General features: G+C 38.5%; 1 protein-coding gene across 1 annotated transcript in view; it reads left to right on the top strand.

Annotated features, from left to right (window-relative positions):
* The window catches only part of LOC137586136 (calcineurin-binding protein cabin-1-like), a 1,431,569-nt gene that overhangs the window by 850,337 nt on the left and 553,313 nt on the right, over nucleotides 1–27,919 (top strand). The window contains exon 10 of the mRNA XM_068302145.1: nucleotides 15,103–15,334. Coding sequence (XP_068158246.1) covers nucleotides 15,103–15,334 — 232 coding nt within the window. The remainder of the gene's footprint in view (nucleotides 1–15,102; nucleotides 15,335–27,919) is intronic.

The raw sequence follows: 27,919 nt of genomic DNA, 5'->3' as shown, positions 1-27,919 counted from the left end.
TGCCGCTCGCAATCTATTTTCGCCCTAAGTTATAGTGTGCAAATTTGTTTTTTACCTTAAGCTAGCGTTTTCGAATGAAACGCCCATCTTCTTCAGCAATTCCATTTTAAAATCATTTGGGTTTTCACACTCATGGAAAACTTTCAAAATCCTTTCATTCTTGAACAAAATTGTTGCACAAAGAAATAAAACTGTTTTGAACTATATTGACAAATACTATTCAGTCCGGACTTAAGGTGTTTCCGATTATGAAGGTAAAAATAAACAGTCGCAAACAAGAGGAATAATTAGCATTTTATATTTTATTTTTTTAACTAACTAGGTAGAAGGCCAAATCGGTATATCCCTTTTGTTATAAATTAGTTAAAAAACCTAATATTTACATACAATTAGGTAAACAAAAAAAGGACCAACCTGCAACTAGGACCAATTTTTCATCAACTTTAATAACATTTACCTGCCTTGTAAGTTTTTCCCAACTAGGTAATTAGCAATCTAACATTGTAGAAAGGCATATATATCATTTAAATACAAAGAAGCTATAGGCCAATACGCATGCGCCCTTCTTCTTCCTTGTACCTGTAGCGCAATTTTTAGACGAGGTTGCCTTAATTTATATATTGGGACCATATACATCTGATAGGTATATATTTCACCTACCTAGTGTATGTAGTCCGGTAACTATGTGATACTTGTTAGTTGTATTCCACCAAAGTTAAAAAACGCCAATATTTGGTGTATTTTTTAACGCTTCTTGTTCAAAAACGATTTAGGTAATTATTAAAATTTATTAAACATGCTGTTAATTAAGAACATATTTTTCAGATAAAAATCTAAGATCGATTGTTGAAATCGTCCAATATTCGGGTTTAAAGTTGAAATTTTTTGTAAAAATTTTCATTTATTCCCATTTACTTAAATTGGTTCAACTTTGGAGGCCCAATTGTGCGTCGCCAGAATGGAAAGCATGGTTAGATAACAAAAAATATACGGTTAACATGAGTCTTAATAATTTCGTATCATTTAAAAACGTTGCAAGAAATAAAAATTTAACATTTTTAATTGATACAGGTGCAAATATTTCAATTATAAAAGAAAATTCTGATGTCTTTCATGACATCCAAATCAATAGAATTATAGATATTCGAGGCATAGGAGAATGAGTAATAAAATCCAAAGGATTAGCCTCAGTTGAACTCCAAACAGACAAATACACTATTCCATATAAATTTCATTTACTTCATACAGATTTCGCAATCGCCTGCTATGGAACAATAGGACTAGATTTTATGAAAAGATTTAATTGACAATTAGATTACAATAGTTCCGAGGATTGGCTAATAATAAGACCACAAAACCAAACGTATCCTATGTATGTTCCAAAAACATTTAGTTCTGGTACTGATTCAACACTTCTACCAGCAAGATCCAAATTGATACGCAAAATAGAGTTGTCTTTAGTCAAAGAAAACATTTTAATTTCCAATCAGGAAATTAAACCGGGTGTTTATGTCGCAAACACGATTGCAACAGCCTAGAATGCGTTTGTCCGATTCCTAAATACAACAGATACATGTCAAATGGTAGGCATCAATAACTTAAAATTTGAATCACTTTCGAGCTACGGTGGTTTAAAACCCAAGAAAAAATAAAAAAGACACTGTAATAAATAAATTAAGGAAACATTTTCCAATTCTGTTTAAAAATCACATTGAAGAAATACACCGAGTATAGTGATGAGTTCGGACTTAAAACCGAACCAATCACAACAAATAAGTTTTATAAGCAACAATTGAGACTTAAGAATGATGAACCACTATATGTCAAAAATTATCGATGTCCCCATAGCCAAATAGAAGAAAACAAGCATCAAGTTGGAAAGTCAATTGAACAAAATATTGTTGAACTTTTTTTAGTCCCGAAGAAAGCTCTTCCGGGCTCTAAAGAGAAAAAATGGCGATTAGTAATTGACTATCGCCTAAAAAATAAGAAATTGCTGTTAGATAAGTTTCCACTCCCCAAAATTGATGATATTCTTGATCAATTGGCTCGAGCTAATTATTTTTCATGCCTTGATTTAATGCCAGGTTTCCACCAAATGGAACTTGAGGAAAACTCAAGAAATATTACGTCTTTTTAAACAAGCAATGGTTCATACCGCTTCACGAGATTACCATATGGTTTAAAAATTGCGCCTACTTCATTTCAGAGAATGACGACAATAGCATTCTCAGGCATTGAGCCTTCGCAGCATTCCTTCATATGGATGATTTAATCGTTATTGGTTATTTTTTTGAACAACATATGATTAAAAATTTAACTGATGTTTTCAAACTCTGTAGAAAACACAATCTCAAATTACATCCAGAAAAATGTTCATTATTTATGCACGAAGTGACGTTTTTAGGCCACAGGTGCACAGATAAAGGAATTTTACCAGAAGACAAGAAATTAGACGTCATCAATAATTATCCAGTCAATACTGACGCAGACAGCGCTAGAAGATTCGTTGCGTCTTGCAATTACTGTGGACGTTTTCGGCGAATATTTACGGCACATTGTAACGATCCTTTCTCGTCCTTTGGGATATTTCCAATATCTCTTGGGCTAGGTTCGGCACAACAAAATTTATTTTGTGCCCTGGTGAAATTAAAACTCGTTTGTTTAATTAATTGTTTTAAAGCAGGTATTTATTTATAATCTTTTTTGGCTCGGCTGGGTATGACCAATTTCTCTGAAGAAGTCTCGAACTTGGGTAGCGTTGATTATGGTGTGGGTCCCTTGCTGCTTGCTCCAGTCCTCCTCTTGTTTCTTTTGTCTCCGCTGGGTACTATTTCAGACTTGCAATGTAGCTACTTTGGCTTGTATCTCCCTGTTCAGAATGTCTCTGGGACGTTGATTGGCCTAAGGATAGATCCTTATAGCCTTTCTTTTACGTTTCCTGGCGTATCCTGATCTTCTAGGGATGTTATTTCCACCTAAGTACCTTCAGCTGTGTTTGTGAGATGGTCTTTGCGTGCTCGTTGCCTCTAGGACAAATCTCGTGGCCGTTTGCTATGACGCAGGATTTTTGCCGAGCGATTGGTATTCGTCAGGATATATAGATCCTGGAATTTCGGCAGTAGGATATATCCTCGTGCCTTCCAATGTGCTATGGATCGTCCTGGAGCCGCTTGACTTCTCTCTTTTTATCGCTTGGGCACGGTGTTCCGGTACTATTCTAAGGACTTGCTGGCCTAAGGCGTAAGGCCTTCTTCGATCCTTTTCACAGGACTTGTTCTTACTTGCTTGAGCTTTAAAGATTACTCGTAAGGCCTTAAAACTCCATGGTTGATCACGACTTGTTGACTTGATGATTTCCTTGATGGGTGTTGCCTTTATATAGGCAGCTCCCACGGCCTTAGGAATTGATTGGTGTAGTACCGCTATACAGCTGGTACTTTTCCATCGGCCCTCTGCTTTCACCCACGCATTTCTTGTTGCTATGCGTGGTGAAAGTCCCGCAAATCCTTGGCGCGGATATGTCCACTTTCTTTGCGGCTGCGCGCTTATCCGTTTCTTGTCCCTTTTTCTCTTCCTTGCCCGCAAAGTGTCTTAGTCGCTCTGCCGACTTCTGTCCCTTTCTCTCTTTTGCGGTGCCTTCCCATTGGCTGCCCAACTTCTCTCATTGATTTTCTTATGCCTTATCTTCTCTGCCGACGCTGCCGTTGCCCGTCGCTTCCCCTGATCCATTAGTCATACCAGCTTTGCTCTTTTCTCCCATATGGGAACCTACATATTCAACTATACACCTGTACTATAATTAACTTAGTCTATATTTTATATTAAGTAGTACGATTATTTTACATGCTCGTATCTTATTTAATCATATCGCGCATAATTCATCCACCAGATATGGGCTTTTCTATTGAGAACAAGTCGAATAAACATTGGTTCATTTCCCCTTCTTCGACTTGTATATTCCCCTCACATACCCACAAGCCGCCCTCGCTTGCATTTGTCTCGGGCACGATGCACCCCGCACCCGTCTCCTGGGCTTGATTGGCCCCACTTTTGCTCTCTTTGAGCTTCGGTTTCGCCCGATCTCCACACGCTCGGCTCTGATGAGCAGCGCAGTCAGAGAGCACCTGCATTAGCCACCGGTACTCTCTCTCGTACATGCATAGTGTGCGTGTGTCTGCTCTTCCTTATCTCGCTTCATGGGCCCCACGCATGCTAGACAAGTGCATGCATTTCTCTTATTATCTTTCCCACTCTGCGCTTTTGAGTCTCGGTATGAGGCCAATGCCCTCAAGATTCGTCTCACTCGCGCTTTCGTTTTTTGTGTTACGCCTCCCACGCATCTTCCCGCTTGGACGAAATTTGTCAGCGGTTGCTTGTGGTTCGATTGGCCAAACTCGAGTTTGATCGTGTATCGTATGCTTTGATTGAGAACGACCGGCCCAATGGTGCATGCGTGTATATCGTACACTTTGATCGTGACTCCGATGGTTTGTGTGTCGACTGTATCTTATGTCTATACCATTGCAGTGTTTGGATTATGTTGCTGCTTGCTTGTTGTGTGGGACATTATTATTATCTATAATGTTCCTCACACTCCCCCCTTCTTCGGGAGGTATTTGCCCTCCCTAGTCCGTTGTACCTTGTGTTTGTTTTATGTATATGTGCATTTTCTTTTACTAGCTCCATGCATGTGTGTTTTTTTTACTTTAATCTGGTTTATTCTATCATGCTTTGCTTTTTTTTTTTTTGTATGTGTTTGAATGTCGTTCATTTATTTTCAGACTCAGCTCGCATCTTCTATTGGCCTTTTCTTCATCTTTTCTTGTTGGCAATTACTGAGTGTCTTTTCATTCATTGTGTCGGATTAGGGCATTTTTTTTTATTAATTTCATATATGTTCACCCTGTCTTAACATATATGTTTTTTTTTTCCTTATTATACCCTCTTTTCTTTAAATACCCTCACTACCCCCTGTGCAACCCTGATTCTATATCTTATTCGTCCCGCCCATACTATCCGGACTCTTCTCGGCCCCTCCTGTTGCGTCATTTGTCCTGCAATTTCTAACACCACCTCTGGCCACTCATTCGGTTCCACCGACTCGTATCTCTTGGGCCCATTCGGCACTGGACACGACATTTGACGGGCCAACGTAGTCCTCGCTTCTTCCCTGTGCCCCGTGGGTGCAGACATTTGTCTGTGTATTGTCGGCTGTTGTTGCTGTTGTTGTTGTTGTTGCTGTTGTTGTTGTTGCTGTTGTTGTTGTTGTTGCTGTTGTTGTTGCTGTTGTTGTTGTCGCCTCCCGTGTTCCATGGCCACCGCCAGCCGTTGTCTGGCCCGCACCAGCCGCTCTTCCTCTTGCTGGGCACTCTCCCACATCAGCAGCTCCCGTTCAGCCTCCTCCTGTTGATGAATCTGTTGTTGCCACCAACCCATAGATATTGGTGGTTTGCCAATTGTGCATCTTCAGCCACGGCCACCGCCTCCGTATCGCTGGCATACGACGTCATGTCCACCATACGAAACGGAGTTGGGGGCCGCGCTGGCTCCCAAACTTGTGCCTGTGGCTCATGCATTTCATCTTGCTCCCCCCTCATCTTCAATTTCGTCCTCGCACATTTCCTCTATCCGGTTCATCTCCATTATCACCTCATCCAACTCTCTCCATACTTCCTCCTCATCCGTGTCTATATCACGGAGCCGTTCTACTCTTGTATGTGTTGGTAGTGCCTCAGCTTGGTTTATTTTTTTTTTACTCCTTGTTTCATCCTTTTCTTTGCCTCTCTATCCATTTTCCTATTCGCCGCCTTTGGAACGTTTCAGTTATTGTATCTGCATTTGGTTTTATTTACGATTTTCAGTTGGTTGATTTTGTTTACGATATTCGAATTGTCAAACTCAATCGCTGGCTGTGGTTTGTGATATCGGTATGCTGCTATTTATTCTAATTTTATTTATTATGAGGCAGGATTCTAATGAGTTTCTTTTTTTTTTTATTTTTCTGATATGTTTTTGAGTTATCTATACAGAATATGTCAGAATAGTCGTCTGTACTCAATTTTCATTTTGTTCCTTGCCTTCATTTACGTCACATATCTGTTGTTTAATTTGGCTGATATGTGCCTGGCGGTTCTTTCCAGTTTCCTTTTGACGTAATTTGCATATAACTGGCGAAACGAAGCCGATCACCTTTTATAGTCCTCCGAATCTTGGTGCCAGTGCAAATCCTTCTGCAGCATTTGAAAGATGGCGTTCTTTTGCCCATACTGTTGCTCCGATTACTGGTCTCCATTCTCTTCGTCGTAGATTATAATGCCGAGCCTGATCTTGCGCAGCCATCTCCAGATTACGCCGTATTAGTTCGAACAGCTCTTTCATTTGTTTTACCTTCGCCTCTGGTGGTATAGTTTGCTTTCCTGTGCCTGTTGGGACACTATCGTATATCGCACCTGGCATTCTTGGTTCACGCCCCTGTATCACATATGCTGGCGTAAATCCAGTTGACTCTGATTGGCTTGTATTTACTGCTAGTGTTATTTCCGGCCAACTATCATCCCAGTTACGTTGATTTTCCCCCGTAAACTGAGCAATCATCGTTTTCACTGTTCTGTTTGCCCGTTCAGTTGGATTTTCTTGTGGTGTGTATGGTGCTGTTAGCTGGTGTTGGCATCCCCATTCATGTAGCATTTTCTTGAATATTCTGCTAGTGAATTGGACTCCATTGTCCGTTATCTCTACCTTAGGAGCTCCAAATTTAGCTAGAATCCTCTCCCGAAAAGCCTTAACAAAACTCTCGGCAGTTGACTTGCGCATAGGTATCAGTTCTGTCCATTTTGAAAATCTGTCTACGATTACCAATAGCATTGAATTTCCATGTTTTGACCTTGGTAATGTCCATGAGTCACCATGATGGATATTCTTTCCACCAGCCTGCCCTGTATTCGCCTTACTGTCGGTATTCGCACTTTGTGGCCTCCACACGATATTTCTGTAACTTGTGTTCTATTTATCCGATTGGATTGAAATTTTGGAATCTTTTATATCCAATACTATCATCGTGGGAAATTTCATGGGGATGCTCAAATTTTAATGAAAATGTTTCCTCTGGAGCTATATGATATAGTTGTCCGATCCTGACAATTTTCATACTGTATCTGCTTCGGGCTATAAGTAGCTCAAATACCAAGTTTTCTTGATAGCTATTAAGATGGCGGCGTAAAGTTGATTTATACAGACGGGCGGACGGACGGACGGACAGACGGACATGGCTATATCGACTCAGCCTCTCATGGTGATCAAGAATATATATACTTTATAAGGTAGGAAACGTCTGTTTCTGTTCGTTACAAACATCTGACCAATTTTATCATACCCTCTGCAAGGGAGAAGAAGCTTGTTGAACCCAATTTATTACAGTACCCAGATTTTGCATAATCACAGATGTGGAGCAGTTTAAACTCAAAACTATAATGTACTCCAAAGTTGCATATGTATCACGAGCATTCACTTAAGGTGAAAGCAACAAGAGTACTACAGAACAAGAATCAGAACCAATACATAGGGCAATAACACATTTTCGACCATATATAAATGGCAAACATTTTATAGTTAGAATTGATCACAGACCTTTGACTTATTTATTTTCTTCGGACAAAACAATTTCGGCGCAGAAAATAAAGAACTATTGCCAAGGCAAACTCTTGAAAAAACTTCTAGGCCCAATGTATACGAAGTCATCACAAATGACGAGGTACGAAAAGTAGTGACCTTGCGTATAACAGATTCCACATGTTTATTAAAACATGGCAAAATAGTTGTAGCAAGAATTAATGTTATTGATTTATACTCGAATATAATTCTCAAATTACATTCGTTCATACATATATGTACATAATTCAGTAGATAAAACTGATTGGGACATACGGTTACTGTATTTCATGTATTGTTTTAACACAACACCATCAGTAACACCTATTTATTGTCCATTTGAACTAGTATAAATAGTAAGCAATTTAATAGCGTAAATACTATAGATCCTATAAATAATATAAGATCATTCTGAAGAAGTTAAATTTCGATTAGAAAACACGTATAAGGTAGCTCGAATACTTTTAGAAAACAACAAAATTAAGCAAAAAGAAATAAATGGTAAGAAACTTTCAGATTTTAAAATAGAAATATGAGATAAGGTTTTCTCAAAAAGCGAAACTGGTCATAAACTGGATTCAATCTATTTAGGACCATTCGTGGTTATAGAAATACATAGGTAAAAATAACAATATAAAAATTAGAAACGATAAAAGTACAAACAGTATATAAGAATAGAGTAAAATATATCAAAAGCAAGTAAGGCGACTCGTCGACTTGGGTATACCATACACCAGGTGAAACAAATATTTCAAATTTCGAAAACCAAATGTTTGTCTATTAAATTGTTTTTACATGTCTTACTATGTGCTATCTCGCTCACTCTACGAACACACGAGCACTCTAGCGCCGCTACTAGCCAACGGCCAATTCTGACCTTGTGGACCGCTTAGTAAAATACGTTCATACTCATATTTTGCATGGTAGTTTGATAGAAATACATAAGAATAAATAGTCTGCCGAATTTGAATGCGATAGTCAAAAAAATACAGGAGGAAATCAGTTTTTTCTAAATTATGGAGGCGGAAGTGGGCGTGGCAAAATGTGAAAATATATAAATTATATTCTCCGCGCATACTATGCCGGTATACATACTAAATTTGGTGACTTTAGCTTTGTTACTTTTTGATAAAATCAGTTCTGTTTAATTTGCGGGGGCGGAAGTGGGCGTGGCAAAATGTTTAAATAGCTAATATCTGCGCGTCTATTAAATTTAATGTCGGTAGCTATCATAGTTTTTAAGGAAATCAGTTTTATGTAAATTACGGGGGCGGAAGGGGTCCTGGCAAAAAGTTTAAACAATTAGTTTCTGCGCGCTAACTAAACGAGCATATAAACCAAATTTGATGTCTCTAGCTATTATACTTTTTAAGAAAAACAGTTTTGTGTGATTCCAGGGGGCGTAAGGGGGCGTGGCAGAAAGTTTGAGCAATTAATTTCTGCGCGCTAACTAATCGGGTATACAAACCAAATTTGATGTCTCTAGCTGTCATACTTTTTAAGAAAAACAGTTTTATGTGATTCCTAGGGGGCGTGGCCGAAATTCCAATTAACTCTGTACATGTGCATAATACACGAATATACATACCACATTTGGTGGCTCTAGCTCTTATAGTCTTCGAGATCTGCGTGTTCATACAGACGGACGGACGGACGGACTGTTTCTTAAAAAGTGTAATAGCTAGAGACATCAAATTTGGTATGCAGACTAGTTTAATAGACGCGCAAAACTGGCTGTTTAAAAATTTTGCCACGCCCACTTTTAAAATCATAACTATGTATATTTGAATAAAATTCAGATATATCAACTAGTTATTGATAAAAACAGTACAGATGTTAAAATCAGACGACCCAAAATACTATATCACATACATAGCTACCATATAAACAATGAAATTAACAGTCATAAATGAAAATCCGAACCAATCAACATTGTTGGTGGTAGAAAAACTTTTTATACCATACACCCATAGGGTGAAATGGTATATTAAAGTCGCCAAAACTTTTCCGACCCCATTAAGTATATATATTCTTGATCAGCATCAACAGCCGAATCGATCTAGCCATGTCCGTCTGTCCATCCGTCCGTCCGTCTGTATGAACACGCAGATCTCGGAGGCTATAAGAGCTAGTGCCACCAAATTTGGAATGTATACTCGTGTAGTATGTAAATGTATAGAGTTAATTGGAATTTTGGCCACGCCCACTTACGCCCCCAGGAATCACATAAAACTATTTTTCTTAAAAAGTATAACAGCAAATTTGGTCTATATTTTCGTTTAGTCAGCGCGCAGAAACTAATTGTTCAAAATTTTTGCCCCGCCCGCGGAATTTACATAAAACTTTTCTTAAAAACTATGACAGCTACCGACATCAAATTTGGTATGTACACTAGCTTAATATAGGCGCAGATATTGGCTGTTTAAAAATTTTGCCCCGCCCACGCAAATTAAACAAAACTAATATTATCAAAAACTAACAAAACTAAAGTCACCAAATTTAGTATGTACACTCGCAGAGTATATATATTTTCATATATTGCCATGCCCACTTCCGCCTGTAGTTTTTTGACTATCGCATTCGAATATCGCATTCAAATTCGGCAGACAAATTAATCTTATCTATTTCTACCAAACTACAAAATTTTATTGAAATCTGTTTAGAAACTTGCAAAATATGCGTATGAACGTATTTTACTACGCGATCCATAAGAGCAGAATTGGCCGTTGGCTAGTGGCGGCGCTAAAGTTTTTTGTAAAATTCACTCAGCAACCAAATATTTGGAGCGCTTTGTTTATACAGTGGCCTTTTCTTAATTGTGCACCATGACTTTTTTATTATCATAAAAGACAGAAGAGAGGTCATTTCATTTGCCAAGCAAGCAATGGTATATTAATATTGGTCATAAGCGTGCAACCCATAAAAGAAGCATCTCCGATCATATAAAGTATATATATTCTTGATCAGCACGACGAGACAAGCTCAAATAACAGCGTCCGCCCGTGTCTGTCCGTCCGTCTGGATCAGCGCAAACAGCTCCTAGACCCTAAGAGCTACAGAGTGGAAATTTTGCCGTGGCCGTCAAAAGTTCAATGTTTGCAATTTGACCTTTGAGCGTTCACAGAATAAACCAAAACAACCCAAAGTCAACCAAATTTTTTTTACTTTATTTCTAATAAATTCTTAACAAATCCATATAAAATGAAGCAAGTAAGTCGACTCGTCGACTCGGGTATACCATACACCAGGTGAAACAAATTTTTTTAAATTTCGAAAACCAAATGTACATATGTATGTCTATTAAATTGTTTTTACATGTTTCATAGTATGTGCTATCTCGCTCACTGTACGAACACACGAGCACTCTAGCGCCGCTACTAGCCAACGGCCAATTCTGGCCTTGTGGACCGCGTAGTAAAATACGTTCATACGCATATTTTGCATGTTTCTAGTCCGATTTCAATATTTGGTAGTTTTGTAGAAATAGATAAGATTAATTAGTCTGCCGAATTTGAATGCGATAGTCAAAAAACTACAGGAGAAAATCGGTTTTTTCTTAATTATGGAGGCGGAAGTGGGCGTGGCAAAATATGAAAATATATATACTCTGCGCGAATACTAAGCCAGTATACATACTAAATTTGGTGACTTTAGCTTTGTTTGTTTTTGATAAAATCAGTTTTGTTTGATTTGCGGGGGCGGAAGTGGGCGTGGCAAAATTTTTAAATAGCCAGTTTCTGCGCGTCTATTAAACTAGTCTGCATACCAAATTTGATGTCGGTAGCTGTCATAGTTTTTAAGAAAATCAGTTTTATGTAAATTCCGGGGGCGGAAGGGGGCGTGGCAAAAGTTTAAACAATTAGTTTCTGCGCGCCAACTAAACGAGTATATAAACCAAATTTGATGTGTCTAGCTGTTATACTTTTTAAGAAAAACAGTTTTATGTGATTCCTGGGGGCGTAAGGGGGCGTGGCCGAAATTCCAATTAACTCTGAACATGTGCATACTACACGAGTATACATACCAAATTTGGTGGCTCTAGCTCTTATAGTCTCCGAGATCTGCGTGTTCATACGGACGGACGGACGGACAGACGGACATGGCTAGATCGACTCGGCTATTCATCCTGATCAAGAATATATATACTTTATAGGGTCGGAGAAGCTTCCTTCTGCCTGTTACATACATTTTGGCGACTTTAATATACCATTTCACCCTATGGGTGTATGGTATAACAAGACCGTGGCTTACTTCGATCGAGCCGAAGTTTGTATACCTTTGCAAGTTTATTTTGTTAATTGTCTTTACCTAAAACTGTCAAAGTGGAAAACGTTTTACCTTAAGAGCCCAATTGTTGTAAAAGAACAAAGTCACTGTTTACCACCGATTGTTCCTATGGGAGGCGTATGATATAGTCACTTGATCTTGGTCAAATTTGGCACAGTCATCAAGAGATATATAAAGCTAACAATGTTTAATTTTAAAGCAATAAAATATAACGAAGTTATTCATCTGTTGTTGATTAAATTTAGCAGAACCATTAATAGATATGTTAAATTGAGAAATAAAAATTTGTATGACTATTGCCTAAACAGTAACTAACTCATTGAGAAAATCACTACATTTGACCGAGTAGCTTAATGTTATAGCCATCCGATCTTGATTGAATTTGCCGCAGTCGTTCATAGGTGTATTAAACTAAACAATATTTAATTTCACGATAAAAAAAAATGAAGAAGTTATTGAGAAATGTCACTGTTCGTGACTTAGCCATTTGTATGGAAGCTATATGATCTAGTAATCCGATCCGGCTGAGATATACAACCTGTGCAGTATATACAGGTCTACAGTGGCCGTCAAAAGTGATTCAATGTTTGCAACTCTTGCAGTTAAACAGCTGCTGTATGAATATAGAGCAAGCAAATGAAACAAAACTTATTTTGAAAGTTACTTAGATTATTCTTAATAAAATAATGCAAATTAGATAACGAAGGAGCGAACACAACAGAAAAGGGAGATATAAAACAAAAACAACATGCATTGACTCACTTTTGACTATTCCTATTTTTAGGTCCTTCTTTTGATTTTTCGCTTTTGATATATTCATATTTGTAGACAATTCTGAAGAAGTAAAGTCATTTGTAGTTTGCACCGGGTACCTAACAGTTGCAAAATTGATTAAAAATTCGAGAATGAAAAAAATTTCTAAGCCCATTGAGGACAATATAGTGTGCCTTTCAGAAAGAGGATCCTCGTCGCGAGAAATAGCCAAATCCCTCTCTATAAGTCAGGCGACAGTCATTAGAGTAATAAAACGGCGTGGAATCAACAACAAAAATACATCCAACGGACGCGCACGACTGATTACTGATGGTGATGCACGCCTAATGATCAGCCAAATTAAAAAGATGGTCATATGACACCCAAGGATGCTGCCAAAGCAATTGGTAAGCCGGTTAGTGAATCTACTGCAAGAAGGTCACTTCGAAATATCGGCTACACTCCGATTGTAAAGAAAAAAAAAGCCAGCACTGTCCGAGAAAAACGTCAAGGCACGTCTGCAATTTGCCAAAATGCATCGGCATTGGACCATTGAGGACTGGAAGAAGGTTATTTGGTCAGACGAGTCCAAATTTAACCGACATCAGTCCGATGGAAAGGACTACTGCTGGATAAGGCCGGGAGAAACCATTCAAAGGCGACATGTCAGCGAAACTGTGAAACACGGAGGCGGGCACGTTATGGCATGGGAATGTTTTACTTGGTGGAGTTCTGCAAAATTAGTCAAAATTAATGGAATAATGCGAAAGGAAGATTATCAAACATTTTGCAGACCAATCTTGACAATTTTATTGACAAATGCACTTATGGTACAACAGATCTTACATTTTAGCAAGATAATAACCCTAAGCATACAGCTAGAATTGTCCAAGATTGGTTAAAATCCCTGACCTCAATCCAATTGAGAATTTATGGTTAATTGTGAAAAGACGGTTGGGACAATATAAGACAACGCCAATAAACCTGGAGAGCTTATGGCAACGCGTGGAGAAAGAGTGGACAAAGATTCCTCAGGAAATTTTTCACAATCTTGTGGAAAGTATGCCCTCTCGAATCACTGCAGTAATAAAACATAAGGGACTTTGGACAAAATATTGAAAATTAGAAGAAAAAAAAGTTTCAAAAAAGTTTGAAAAAAGTCAAAACTGAGTCAATGGTTATTATTTTTGTTTATTAATTTTTGCTGGGAAGCTTGAACAATATCGAACTATTTTTATACCATACACCCATAGGGTGAAATGGTATATTAAAGTCGCCAAAATGTATGTAACAGGCAGAAGGAAGCTTCTCCGACCCTATAAAGTATATATATTCTTGATCAGGATGAATAGCCGAGTCGATCTAGCCATGTCCGTCTGTCCGTCCGTCCGTCCGTCCGTCCGTCCGTCCGTATGAACACGCAGATCTCGGAGACTATAAGAGCTAGAGCCACCAAATTTGGTATGTATACTCGTGTAGTATGCACATGTTCAGAGTTAATTGGAATTTCGGCCACGCCCCCTTACGCCCCCAGGAATCACATAAAACTGTTTTTCTTAAAAAGTATAACAGCTAGACACATCAAATTTGGTTTATATACTCGTTTAGTTGGCGCGCAGAAACTAATTGTTTAAACTTTTTGCCACGCCCCCTTCCGCCCCGGAATTTACATAAAACTGATTTTCTTAAAAACTATGACAGCTACCGACATCAAATTTGGTATGCAGACTAGTTTAATAGACGCGCAGAAACTGGCTATTTAAAAATTTTGCCACGCCCACTTCCGCCCCCGCAAATCAAACAAAACTGATTTTATCAAAAACAAACAAAGCTAAAGTCACCAAATTTAGTATGTATACTGGCTTAGTATTCGCGCAGAGTATATATATTTTCATATTTTGCCACGCCCACTTCCGCCTCCATAATTAAGAAAAAACCGATTTTCTCCTGTAGTTTTTTGACTATCGCATTCAAATTCGGCAGACTAATTAATCTTATCTATTTCTACAAAACTACCAAATTTTATTGAAATCGGACATGCAAAATATGCGTATGAACGTATTTTACTACGCGGTCCACAAGGCCAGAATTGGCCGTTGGCTAGTAGCGGCGCTAGAGTGCTCGTGTGTTCGTAGAGTGAGCGAGATAGCACATACTATGAAACATGTAAAAACAATTTAATAGACATACATATGTACATTTGGTTTTCGAAATTTAAAAAAATTTGTTTCACCTGGTGTATGGTATACCCGAGTCGACGAGTCGACTTACTTGCTTCATTTATAAATTAATTTTACAATTTTTATTTGCACAAAAAAATAATTATAAATAATTATTATTTCCTAAACTAACCTAACAAGGGCTTTATTGTAATTTTTAGTTACTAGCGCCGATTATTTTCTTTTTTTTTAGGCATCTAACTTTCTTTATGACAGTAACGCAACATATCCTATCAAAATAAATCATAATAATCCAACAACATTGTCTGTTGAAGCTCTGGAACTATTTTATCGTACGAACGCATCAATTCTAAAATATTTGGAAAAATGTTCATATATAACTCGTCCAATTGGGGATCTTTTTAAACATGTTCTGAAAAAACTTTCAAGCAGTCCATTTGCTTTTAATAAAGCAAAGATAGTTGGTGAGTACCGAAAAATATTAACTAAATACAATTGTCACAAAAACACCATCCTATTCATCTAAAGTGTATTTACCAAATCAGATGCACAGAAGAAATTATAATACGACTGTTCTTTTGTTACAAAAAACTAACATAGAATATCACTAAAATTACAATCAGAATTGCAATCATAAAATATTAATAATTTTTCAACCGTGGGTTTGAGTCTCACTAGAATAAGATCTTCTCTGAACAATCGTCACGTACTTTTGTACAAAAAAATGAGTTCATATTTTGAATTCAACAAATAAAGATTGGATTATTTTCCTTCTCCCTGGAATAACTATTCATTATTAATCCTTCGAAAAAAGGAAAGGTTTTTTGGTGTGGCGTATTCGAACTTTAATACGCTGTATGCAGTTGCAAGTAGGCAACAAAGATCAGCAGCTGGGTCCCGACACAGTTGCAAAGGAGTCAGCAGCAGTGTGGCTACATAGTTGCAAAGACGAAAGAAGGACGGTGGCTGGTGCCCACAAGAGCGAAAAGAAATCGACGAATTCGGCAAAGTCTACCCATTGGCGAACAAGCAGCAAGGGACAGGATCATCAGAGAAAATATAAAATCAAATAGTTCATGTAACAAAAAAATTAATATATTTTATTATTGTTGGTTTGTGAAAAGTGTAAAACCACAACGTTTGGTTGATTAGATGAGAGTGAGCTCAATTTTATTAACATAAGCTTAACCAGGGTTGCCACTTGTACAGGGCTGACAGATACAGCACAGAATTGCCATATCAACACTTCCCCTCAATTCAGGGTTCTAATACCTATTTAGTCCAAGCAACGCCTTACATTTTAAATGATTAACTTTACATAGATTCTTAGTAAGAATATCAGCAATCATTTCGGTTGTTGGACAGTATTCTAGCTTAATCAAATTCTCTTCAAATGAGTTTCTTATATGGTGGTACTTTACATCAATATGTTTGCTTCTAGCATGATAAACAGGGTTTTTTACAAGATTTAAAGCACCAACATTATCGCCATGTAAGGTTATACAATCAAGCTTAAAATACAATTTCATCTCATTTATCAGTTTTCTTATATAAATAGCCTCTTTTGCAGCATCGGAAAGCGCCATATATTCTGCCTCGGTACTGCTTAGAGCCACAGATTTTTGCTTTCTTGATGTCCATGAGATTACTGAGCCGCCCCACATGAATGCATATCCAGAGTAGGACTTTCTATCAGTTGAATCACCTGCCCAATCTGCATCTGCATAGCCTGTGATCGCAGCGCCGGTCTTCTTGTACGTTATTGCCATATCTGCCGTCTGGTTCAGATATCTCAGCACTTGTTTCGCTGCTGCGAGATGCTCGCCATGGGGATCTTTATTCCTCTGTGATAATTTGCACACCGAGTGCAAAATGTCTGGTCGTGAGCATAGCGCAATATACATCAAAAAGCCTATTACGGATTGCTATTCCGTAGCATCGATGCGTTTGCGCGACTTGTTGTCGCACTTAACCTGGAAATTAGCTTCTAACGGCGTGGATACCGTGTGGCAAATCTCCATGCCCAGTTCCTTCATCAGGCTCCTGATATGCACACTCTGGCTGAGACGTATAGCCCCTTTGTCACTATCACGTTGGATTTCGAGACCCAGAAAGTGTGTAATCGGTCCTTTGTCGACAACCTGAAATTCAGAAGAGATAGCCTGTTTAGTAGCTAACATCTTACCCTTGTCTGAACACACAAGCAGCAAGTCATCAACATAAACGGCGATTACGTCAATCGTCTTATCTGGTGCACATCTTGTGTATAGGCATGGCTCACTTTCACATGCCTCATATCCCAACTTTCTCAGTACAGCATCCAACGTTGTGTTCCAAACTCGGCCAGCTTGTTTTAGACCGTACAGCGACTTTTTTAGCTTCAGCACACCGCCAGATTTGTCATCGGAAAACTCCGGTTGCTGCATATAGACCTCTTCTATCGTTCGATTTCTCCAGTTGCATTCTCTTTCAGAGTAAATATCCATTTGCATCCAATGGGTTTCACACCAGCTGGTAATTTAACTTGTTCCCATGTATTGTTTCGCAGTAAGGCTTCATATTCATCTTGCATTGCTGTCTTCCATTTCTCTGCTTGTTGACCCGTTAGTGCTTGTTGCACTGTTTCTGGTACTTCTACGTTAGTTGCCAACATTACATTCAGAACATTATATTGTTTGGTTGGTCGTCCTCGTAGACCCGTTCTGACTATTCTTGGTCTGCCTGGGCCCCTTTTTGGTTCCTCATAGACCTCCACATCATTATCTGCAGCCTCATCGTCTACACAATTTGTCAGATTACCATTACCTGTAATTTCAGAACTAATGTCTTCTGTTGAAACATGATCTTCCACGACATTGTTGGGTTCATCTATTACTTCATCCAGTACCATTGTAACTTCAGAGTTTTCTCTAATCCTTGTCTGACAGTTCTCAATGAAATATACATCCCTGCTTATTTTGACATCGCCAGTTTTCTTATCGTATAAACGATACGCTTTTGAAGATTCCGAATATCCGACCATGATATACTCTCTTCCCTTTTCCTGGAACTTTTTCCTTGGTCCCTTTTCTAGTGCAACTGCGACGCATCCAAATACTTTTAAGTGCTTAACCACAGGCTTGTGACCAGTAAACACTTCAAACGGCGTTTTGCCTTCAACTGATTTTGTTGGCGATAGATATGTTTCTTAGATATGCAGCACAAACTATTGCCTCTGCCCAGAAGCTTTCTTTTAAACCTGCACTATTCAGCATTACTCTTGCCATTTCCACGAGTGTTCGGTTGCAGCGTTCTGCTACCCCATTTTGCTGTGGAGTGTAAGGGACTGTGAGCTGTCTCTTTATGCCATTGGACTTCAGGAATTCATCTAACTCTTTATTGACATACTCCATTCCATTATCACTCCTTATGGATTTCACTTTCCGGCCTGTCTGACGCTCCACCATGGTAACGTGTTCTTTAATTATTTTGGCCACCTCTGACTTATACTTCATGGGATAGACATGAATATATTGACTCAAATCATCCATCATTGTCATAAAATATTTGGCCCCACCATTGGATTCCTTGTTCATAGGCCCACATACGTCAGTATGAATTAATTCCAGCAACTTCGTAGCTCTAGTTTGCGATTTTTCAAACGGCTTTACATGACACTTGTTTTTCATGCAATCTATGCAGTCTAGATTTTCTCCAGTAATGCTTGATGTCAAACCTCGAACCATTCCTTTGTTCTGCAGCTCACGCAAACTTTGCACATTTAAATGACCATATCGCATATGCCATTTTTCGAGCTCATCGGAGGTTTTAGAAACACACAGTCTCTCTTGATTTTTACTTTCACACAGAAACAATCCACAGACCTTTTTGGCCATTAATATATTGATGCCCTTATCGTCATTAACTTTGGCAGTTCCCGAATTGAACAGTACGGTGCATCCATTTGAAACCGCTTTTCCCACCGATATAAAATTGCATTGCAAGCCTGGTACAAATAAAACGTCTCTGAGCGTTATTGTGTACCCAAGTTTGCTGTGTACAATCACTGTTCCTCTGCCTTGAGACGTCATGGAATAATTTTCTGCCAACTCAATAATTTCATTATTTTGTTCAAGTTGATTAAATAACTCACGGTGCGCACACATGTGTGATGTGGCGCCACTATCGATAACCCAATCATCGATATCCATCCGATTGTTAGTGGCAACGCCGACAAATGATCGTTGCCCCTCTTTATTCTTCCAATAGTCGCATCTTCCGCTGTTTTTCCCGCCTCTCACATTGGCGTTGTTTTCATTTTCTTCTTTCATCGCGCATTTTGCCGCGAAATGCCCTGGTTGGCCACATTTAAAGCATCGGCGCCTGTCTGCCCCTGACTTGTTGTCTCGTCGCTTACCCCTCTCACCGCCGATAGAGCATGCTGCGAATGCCTGTACAACATCGTTTTGATTGTTCGTCTTTCGTCGTTCATTTTCTTCGGCTTTTCTTCTTCTTATGGCACTGAAACTCGGCAACTCATCACGAGCTTCCAAGGCCACGACAAAGTTCTCATAAGACATGGGCAAACTCGCAAGCAACAAAATTACGGTAAACTTTTCTGGCAAACTTACATCGATCACCGACAAATTTTCAATAATGTTTGAAAATTCCAATATGTGTTTTTGCACGCTGTCACCTTCAGCCATTCTTTTGTTTAATAACTTCTTAAACAGAGTCACTTTTCTCACTGGACCTGTTGGTCGATGGAACTTTTCTAGTTCTTTCCATATCTCGCTAGCTCTTTCTCACTTTTTTATGGAGTTCAATTGCGGCGCACTTATTGACAAAAACAGCACCGCCATGGCTTTGTCGTTTTGACGTTTCCATGTTTCAAACGCTTCATCAGTTTTGGGTTCCACAAGTTCTCCTGAAACCACTGACCACAAATCTTGATGTACCAACACGCTTCGCACAAGTACGCACCACGTGTCATAGTTGGCGTCGTCCAACTTTTCAATATTGTACATCGAAGTCATTTTTCTTGCAATGTCCGTTATGCCGAGAAAAATACACGAATCTTGACCACTCAATACTTTCACACTATTTTTTAGTGAATACACTTAACACTGAGGCCCATAACCTGTTGGTTTTTGAAAAGTGTAGAACCACAACGTTTGGTTGCTTAGATGAGAGTGAGCTCAATTTTATTAACATAAGCTTAACCAGGGTTGCCACTTGTACAGGGCTGACAGATACAGCACAGAATTGCCATATCAACAATTATTTATTGCTGGAATACCCCTATTGGGTTATCAAATAACAACATTATGCAATACTATCAGTCATTAGGCAATACTATTAAAATACTATACTATATATTAGTCATTACGCAATACTGTCATCTTTTCAATGACTGGTCACACTTGCTTTCTAACTTTCTCTTTTGCTCTGAAAACTTGAACTGTGTGGATGTGGTCCCGGTGTTGCAGTAAGAAAATAATCAAAGAATAAATAAATAATCAACATATAAAATTAAACTTAAACAATAGAAAACTTTAATTGAATGTTAGCTTCATCAATTCAACAGGTTATGAGCCCAGTCCACTCCAATTTAAAGAAAATATAAAATTAAAAAAAGTTGTCAAATTTATTTGTGCCTGCATCTTTTTTTAAGTATATGTATGTATATTAATACATACGTAGGAAATGGAAAAGAATAATTATAATATTAAGCCTTTCTGTGGGGAAAAGTATTCTACATGGAAGTTTAGACTTAGGGCTTTATTTACCGAATTAAAAGTCATTAAAGTAATTGATAATCCAATGCCTAACGAAGTAGATGATACGTGGGAAAATGAGGAGATATTGGCGAAAAGCACATTAATTCAAAACTTATGCGATTCTTTTTTAAACTTTGCGGCAGGCGACATCACGGCACGTGGAATTTTGCAGAATTTAGATGCGGTATACGAGCGTAAAAGCGTTGCTTCTCTCGTTTAATGACCCTTAAACTATCTAGTGAAATGACCCTTTCGAAACATTTTATTATTTTTGATGACATGGTGGATGAGCTGTTAACAGCAGGTGCACTAATGGATGAGAGTAACAAGATCGCACATTTGCTGCGGACTCTTCCTTTAAACTATAATGGTGTAATCACTGCGATTGAAACATTGTCAGACGATACTCTATCATTAGCATTTGTAAAAACTAAATTGTTAGACTATGAGACCAAGCTAAGAGATAAAGGTACGGATACAAGTCGAAAAGTCATGATGGCAGTCCAATCATACTCATACGATAAAAATGTTCACTAATAAGGCTGAAAAGTTGTTAGAGGAGCAGTGATAGTTGCATACAAGGTTAAGGCAGTAAGAAGCATAAGACGGCAGATACGTAACTAGCAAGTTTATAGAGGAAGTAACAAAGATAAACAGGCAATGGATACTTAATCATAATAAATCGATTCAGTGTAGGGTGTTCGATCATCAGTATTACAGAGAGAAAGTACACGAAGAGGTGTTAATGGTTGTTGCCCAAATTATAGCCATAGGAGGGTCAGAAAAACCAGCCACTAGTAAGTCGGTGTGGATTAAGGCAGAAGCGAAAATATCAGAGATGTTTGATAATAAAAAGGAGAGTCACGTAATAATACGACCTCCTTTAATAAGAACTCTTATCACGAGATATTTAAAGATAGAGTCCGACAGCACCGGGAATAATTAAATATGATAACCAATATATAATATACATATATTAATAAAATAAATTATTTGTGGGAGAAGTTACCGGCGTGCCAGGTATTACCATAAGATGCAAAATTTAGGAATGCTATGGATGATTTAAAATAGGATATTTGAAATTCATTGTCAGTATTAAAAATTAAAATGAAGAATACGGAAAATTGTAGAATTGAGAATATTACTGTGAGAGGCGAACTACTGGTGTTGCCGAAAATTCAGGTACCAACATTTTCTGGAGAGCCGAGAGAATTATTTGCCCAGGAGGTCAGGTTCAGCTGACAAATATAATACGGATTGAGAATAGTTAACCAAGCGGTATTTTTCGAGCAATTAAGTCGGGTCGATGATAAAACGATGATCAACAATGAATATGCAAAAAGTGTAAAGGGACTGAATAACTGAATATTTGGAAAGAGTCGTATATCATTTCTCTGCATAAAAATGGTAAAAATGGGAAAAAAACAATATTAATGAGTCGGTGCACTTAATTAAAACTAAAGCAGATTTGTCCGATGAGAATGCCGTAATATTCGCAAAACATATTAATTATAAAATAACAAAGTAAATAAATTTTAATCTTGTATCGTCAACAAAAACTTTAACTTCAAAATAAAAGGTAAAAGTAAAAATAAAGATGCGTGATCCGAAAAAAGATTTTTTCAATATTGAAGCTTTTGTATTGCCACAATTAATTTTCGCTCTTCCACTAAATATACCAAATGTGGATATGTCAAAGAATTAATCCTACGTGTTACCTGGTAGGTTTAATTTGATAATGGGGTTGTATAAGTTATATAAATGTAAATTTATATCTTTATTTATGTTTGATTTATTACAAGCCACAGTTTTGTGCGCTTGGAGTCCGAATTATAACTAACTTAACATTATTAAATAAACTACCCAAGAACCCTAAGCATTGGCCATCGGAATGCTGACACTGCGCCACGTGCCGCTAGCAGCGGTCAACGTCTTGCGGGCCGGCTCATATTACCCAGACCGTGGGATCGCTGACCCAGCGATCGTGGCCACTGCCAAGTGCAGTATTAGCTATATTCATTTGCCCATGTTAACTCCTCCCTCGCTTAAGTGGAGGCCGTCCCCGGACTTCTGTAGGTCAAGAGACTTTTGAAGAGTTGTTACTAGGTTGCGTCTCTGGAGTCTGCGAATAGCCAGATAAATTGCGAAGCAAATTACGACTATCCCAATAGTGACACTGCTGCTCAATACAGGGCCCGATATTATCTTTGAGCGTAGTCCGGTTATATGCCGGAGGTTGTTTATGCTCAGCTCGTGGAGGAAAGGCAGGCTTAAGTGTTCCCGGTACCTCGTAATGTTGATTTGTGACTCGGCTGACACCATTGGCTTCTTTCTGAGCACATCATACTTGTTGACAAACGTTGTTTGGTTGATGGTAATTTTGTCGGTGAATGTCATCAGGTAGGTGCCGTTCACCCTTTTTTCGTTGCCGACTTCGTCTATGATGTCCATGCGTCGTTGATGATAACCATTCCCTCGTCCACAACTATCAAGGGTTCCAGGTGACGTGGTCTGGAGCTACAATGGGCTTGAGTTCCAGCTACTAATTGTTGCGTGCAGCCATTCGTGGGCGATCTTTTGCAGAATGTTGTGGTTACCGCCAATTGGCAACCCTCGACTGAGAATAGCTCCATACCACAATCAGCAACTACGTTTCTGTTATTAAAATCTAAAATGATGTTATCCCGCTCTACCGGGTAAAGGCTGATTTTCTTACAGACAGATTCTGGGTGAGGATATTTGATTAAAAAGTACAAAATGTTAAAATTTTGAAAAACCTTAATACTACCTACATCTAATAAATCTGACACACTAATATTTGTGAGATTTTTGTTAGTCATTTCATTGACATCCAAGTCATCGAGGATTATTGGGTTCAACAAATTCGCTTTTGCCAAAGTGGTTGTTAGAATTAAATTTTCAAGGTCTGAAATGACCATTCTGTTTTTTGCTAGGATGGTTTCATAAAAGTGTTCGTGATTGACATTTTCTGTTTTACTTATTTGGTTTATGGAGCTCGTTATTGCATTTAGTTTTTCCTGTAATTTGTTGTTGATCTTAACTTGTTTATTTTCTGACTCTATTAATTGTTCTTGTTTAAATTTGATCTGTTCCCAGTCGTCAAAATCAGGAGTTCCGGCCACTACTTTCAATGCAGTGCCTAAAATATTTAGGCTTCTAGCGCCTCTATGATGAACCGTCATTGTTTCCAGTAGTGTGTCGATTTTCCTAATATCTGTCAAAATAATTCTTTTAATATGATCTTCCTTAAAGAATTTAATAGTTTTCCTGGTCTCGTCCGCGTATGTCCTGTACGAGGTAATGTTTGTCGTATGTCCGAGGTAGCTGTACTCTTTCCAAACTGTCACGTCTCCGTCCAGTATCTGTATAAAGTCTGCTTTGGTATAGTCTGTGATTTTCATGGTCATTGTCGCGTGTGTCCTCAGTATTATCAGTATCAGTATAAAGTCCGTTCTGTAATTTCTGATATTATAAAATAGTCTTATTACTCTAGTAGTTGTAGAAGTGTGTAAACCTAATTTTAGAAAAACAATTTTAGAGGTTCTATTTTAAATTGTCCTTATGGACCTCCCTCCCCTTTATAAGGACTTTAGTTCCTAGGTCAGCCTCTACAATTCCTTCCTTGTACAAAGGAGTAAGTTTGTTACCAAGCCGTTTGTTTGACTTTACCAAGACTTTGTCACCCCGTTGGTATTTTTTGTCTATTCTAGTTCTGTTTTCCTGTTCCATCTGTTTGCTCTGAGCGTCTTTTATCTTTTTGGCAATTTGCAATCCCTCTTCTACCGTAGTTTCATGAACTGCTTCAATTGGATTTTTGTTCAAGACTGAATGGATTGACCTGTTATACTTTACTGTTGCTAGTAATATAACATCGATAGTGTCGCTAGCTTGGGTTGTTATTTTGTCGCATCGTGCGATCTCAAGTAACGTGCTGTGGAATCTTTCCACTTGGCCATTAGATGTACTGTGTAGGGGTGGGGCGTTGACGATTTGTTTTTCAAACTCATTTAAAAGGAGGGACCTTATTGTTTCAGAGTTTATTGACCTTTCATTATCGGAATATATTGTCTTAACATTAGCAAAGTAATTGACTAACTGTAGAATGGCCGGCTTTACGTCAACTATGGCTCTCGATGCTATAGGTTGGACTATCGCAAATTTAGAAAACTTATCTATGCAGGTCAGGAAGAATCTTTTATCTGTGGAAAAAACGTCGATGTGTAAGAATTCTCCTGCGTAAGCTGGTACTGGTGTGGTACCCAACTTATGTTTTTTTGGATGCCTGTCATATTTTGCGACAGAGCAGATCTTTCAATTGGCTGCAATTTCTGTGGTCAATTTTCCCATGTTCGGGAAAAAATAATCTTGCAGAATTTGTTTCATGTTTTCCTGGGCTGCACGGTGCGCCCTGTTATGTTCGGTCACTACAATTTCTTTTTGTTCCGACTTGTCTGGTACATCTGTAACGATGTGTTTGCAGTACCAGAATTTTGTTGCCGGATAAAGTTCGACCAATTTATGCTGAATGAGGGCAAGAGTTGGCAGTTCGCAATATATTGCGTTTACCACTTCAGCATTTATTACATCTTGCAGTGTCTGTAAGAGTGAACCGGGGTTTGATGTGCGTATTATGTGCCTGGACTTACTCTGGAAGAGATCGAATGTCCTTACCGAAGGAAACTCTGCTTGTTCAATCAGAATCTGGTTTCGAAAACAATTTAAGGGCTTATCGGATACATCAATAGTGTAGGACAGAGACTCTTCACTATGGCAGGTTGCCCTATCGGATTCCGAATCTGGTGCTTCGAGAGCGTTAATGTTCTGACGCGAAAGGGCGTCTGCTACGAAGTTTTCCTTTCCTGGCTTATAAATTATTTTTGCGCCATGTCCATCAATATATGCCTTCCAGCGTATTAGTTTCGCATTCGAATTTTTGTCTGATACGGCGAAGGTTAATGGCTGATGGTCGGTAAATATATTTAGGTCTCTTACCCCGTAAAGGTAGTTTCTCAAGGTTTTTAGTGACCACACTATGGCAAGAAGCTCTCTTTCGTTAGTCGCAAAATTTCTTTCGTTATTACGTAATTTACGGGATATCATGGTGATTGGTCTGCCTTTTTGTGAAAGGACACCGCCTAGCCCATCACCAGACGCATCTGTGGTAAGATCGAATGGTTGTCGATAATCTGGGTAGGCTAAAAAAACTTCCTCTGATGCTAAAATATCTTTTAGCTTGGAGAATGTCTGCAATTGTTCTGAACTAAACTCGATTTTTATTTTCCGAGACATGTTCTTGCTAACTTTTCCATTATCGCCCTTTAGAATATCTGTAAGGGGACCTGCGATTTTCGCGATGTCTTTTATGAAGCAGCGATAATAGCTGACAAGCCCGAGAAATGATCTGAGATCAAAAAGGGTACTTGGCGTTGGAAAATTTTTGATTGCCTGAACTTTTTCGGGTGAAGTTGTGATACCATCCCTAGATACGATAAATCCCAGATAGATTTTAAAAAATTTGGATTTTTCCTGTGATACTCGCATCCCCACGTCCTGAAGGCTTTTAAGGACCCATTCAATGTCCCTAACATGGTCTTCCTTTGTCTCAGAAAAAATAATAACATCGTCTATATAGACGTAGCATGTTCTACTTATCTTTTCCCTAAGGACGTCATCGATGGCCCTCTGGAAAATACTGGGTGCATTCTTGAGACCGAAGGGAAGTCTGCAGAATTCGTACTTTCCATTATTGACAGAAAAAGCAGTTTTCTCCCTGTCTTTTTCCGCTAGTGTTATTTGATGAAATCCCGATTTAAGGTCCAATGTTGTGAAATATTGGGCCTTTCCCATGTTCGACAAGATTGTTGAAATCATTGGGATAGGGTACTTGTCATCGGTAGTATTTTGGTTTAGTTTCCTAAAGTCAATTACTAGCCTCTTTTTATGGAAGCCGTTTTCATCTGTTCCTTTTTTTTTCGACCACCCAGGTCGGATTATTGTAGGGAGATTTTGAGGGTCGAATTATGCCGTGGGCTAGAAGTTGTTTAACTTCTGCATTGACAAAGTCCGTAACGCCCATTGGGAGCGGGTATAATCTGGAGTATACCGGTTCCCCATTTGTTCGAATAGTTGCTACAGTATTTATGTTATATGGCAGAGCCTCGTCAGGGTCTGCAAACGCTCCTACTCTTTCATCCATCATCTTGTTGAAAGACTTAAGTACAGCAGCCGGGACGTCTGTATCGTCGATATAAATGAAATTTACTTGTGGGCAACGGGTAAAATTAATGGATTCAGATCCATTTTTTGTAACTATTTGGTTGTTTAGCAGATTGATAGTTGCTCCGACTTTTTTTAAAAGGTCGAAACCAATTATGCCGTCGAAATCTTCCGGGATATTTATCAAGAAGAAATGTGCTTTAAGGCCAAAAATATGTATTGGGCATTTTTCCGTTACCTTTGAGGTCCCATGTATGGATCTGACATTAAATGGTTTTTCTGCGGGGGTGATGAATTTTAGTACCGCCATTGGACGAATATAATTTTTTGAGGCCCCCGTATCGATAAGTAATTTAATTGTTTTTCCTCCATAGCTCGCAAATAACTGTCGACCGTTTCTCGTTGTCTGTAAATAAGTGTCTTTTCCCGACATTCTACGAAAAGACTCAGCGAGCAACCGATTTTTCGGTTCTTAAATGAGCTCGCTCGCGCTCGGAGCGAAACCGTTTTTTTCTGTACTGTTTTGTTCTGGTTGTTCCAAGACCTTTTCGTCGTGTTCAATCAAGCAAAAAGTCTTTTGCGTATGTATTGGTATACATTCACACGCATAGGCAAGCAAATGGAATATGAAATCAAAATGAAATAAAATATGGTTTTCTAAAAAAAAATATGAAAAAAAGACCAAAAAATTTTAAAATAAATTAAAGTTAAAAATTTAAATTGAAAAAATCAAAAAATTATGTTTATTTTTCACAACAACAAAAATAAATGTGAAGACCGTTTGCGTTGAGTTTTTCGGTCAATCGGTCTTTTGTTGACTCACATCGTGCGAGCGTTTCTCGTTTCGCTCTTTATGCACTGCTCATTGAAAGACCGATATACAAAGCGCTCAACGAAAAGAGCTCAACAGAAAATATAAATCAAGACAGCAAGAGTCTCTTGTTCAGAGCGAGAGCGAGAGAGTATGAACTTTTTCGGTTGTGTTCGCAACGAGAACGCAAGAAGGAAAACGGTCGACAGTTATTTGCGAGCTATGTTTTCCTCCTACTGTTC

The sequence above is a fragment of the Drosophila tropicalis genome, unplaced genomic scaffold (genome assembly GCF_018151085.1).
Source record: "Drosophila tropicalis isolate 14030-0801.00 unplaced genomic scaffold, ASM1815108v1 contig_905, whole genome shotgun sequence".
NCBI classification, from domain to species: Eukaryota; Metazoa; Arthropoda; class Insecta; order Diptera; family Drosophilidae; genus Drosophila; species Drosophila tropicalis.
This window is presented reverse-complemented; position numbering and strand designations above follow the sequence as displayed.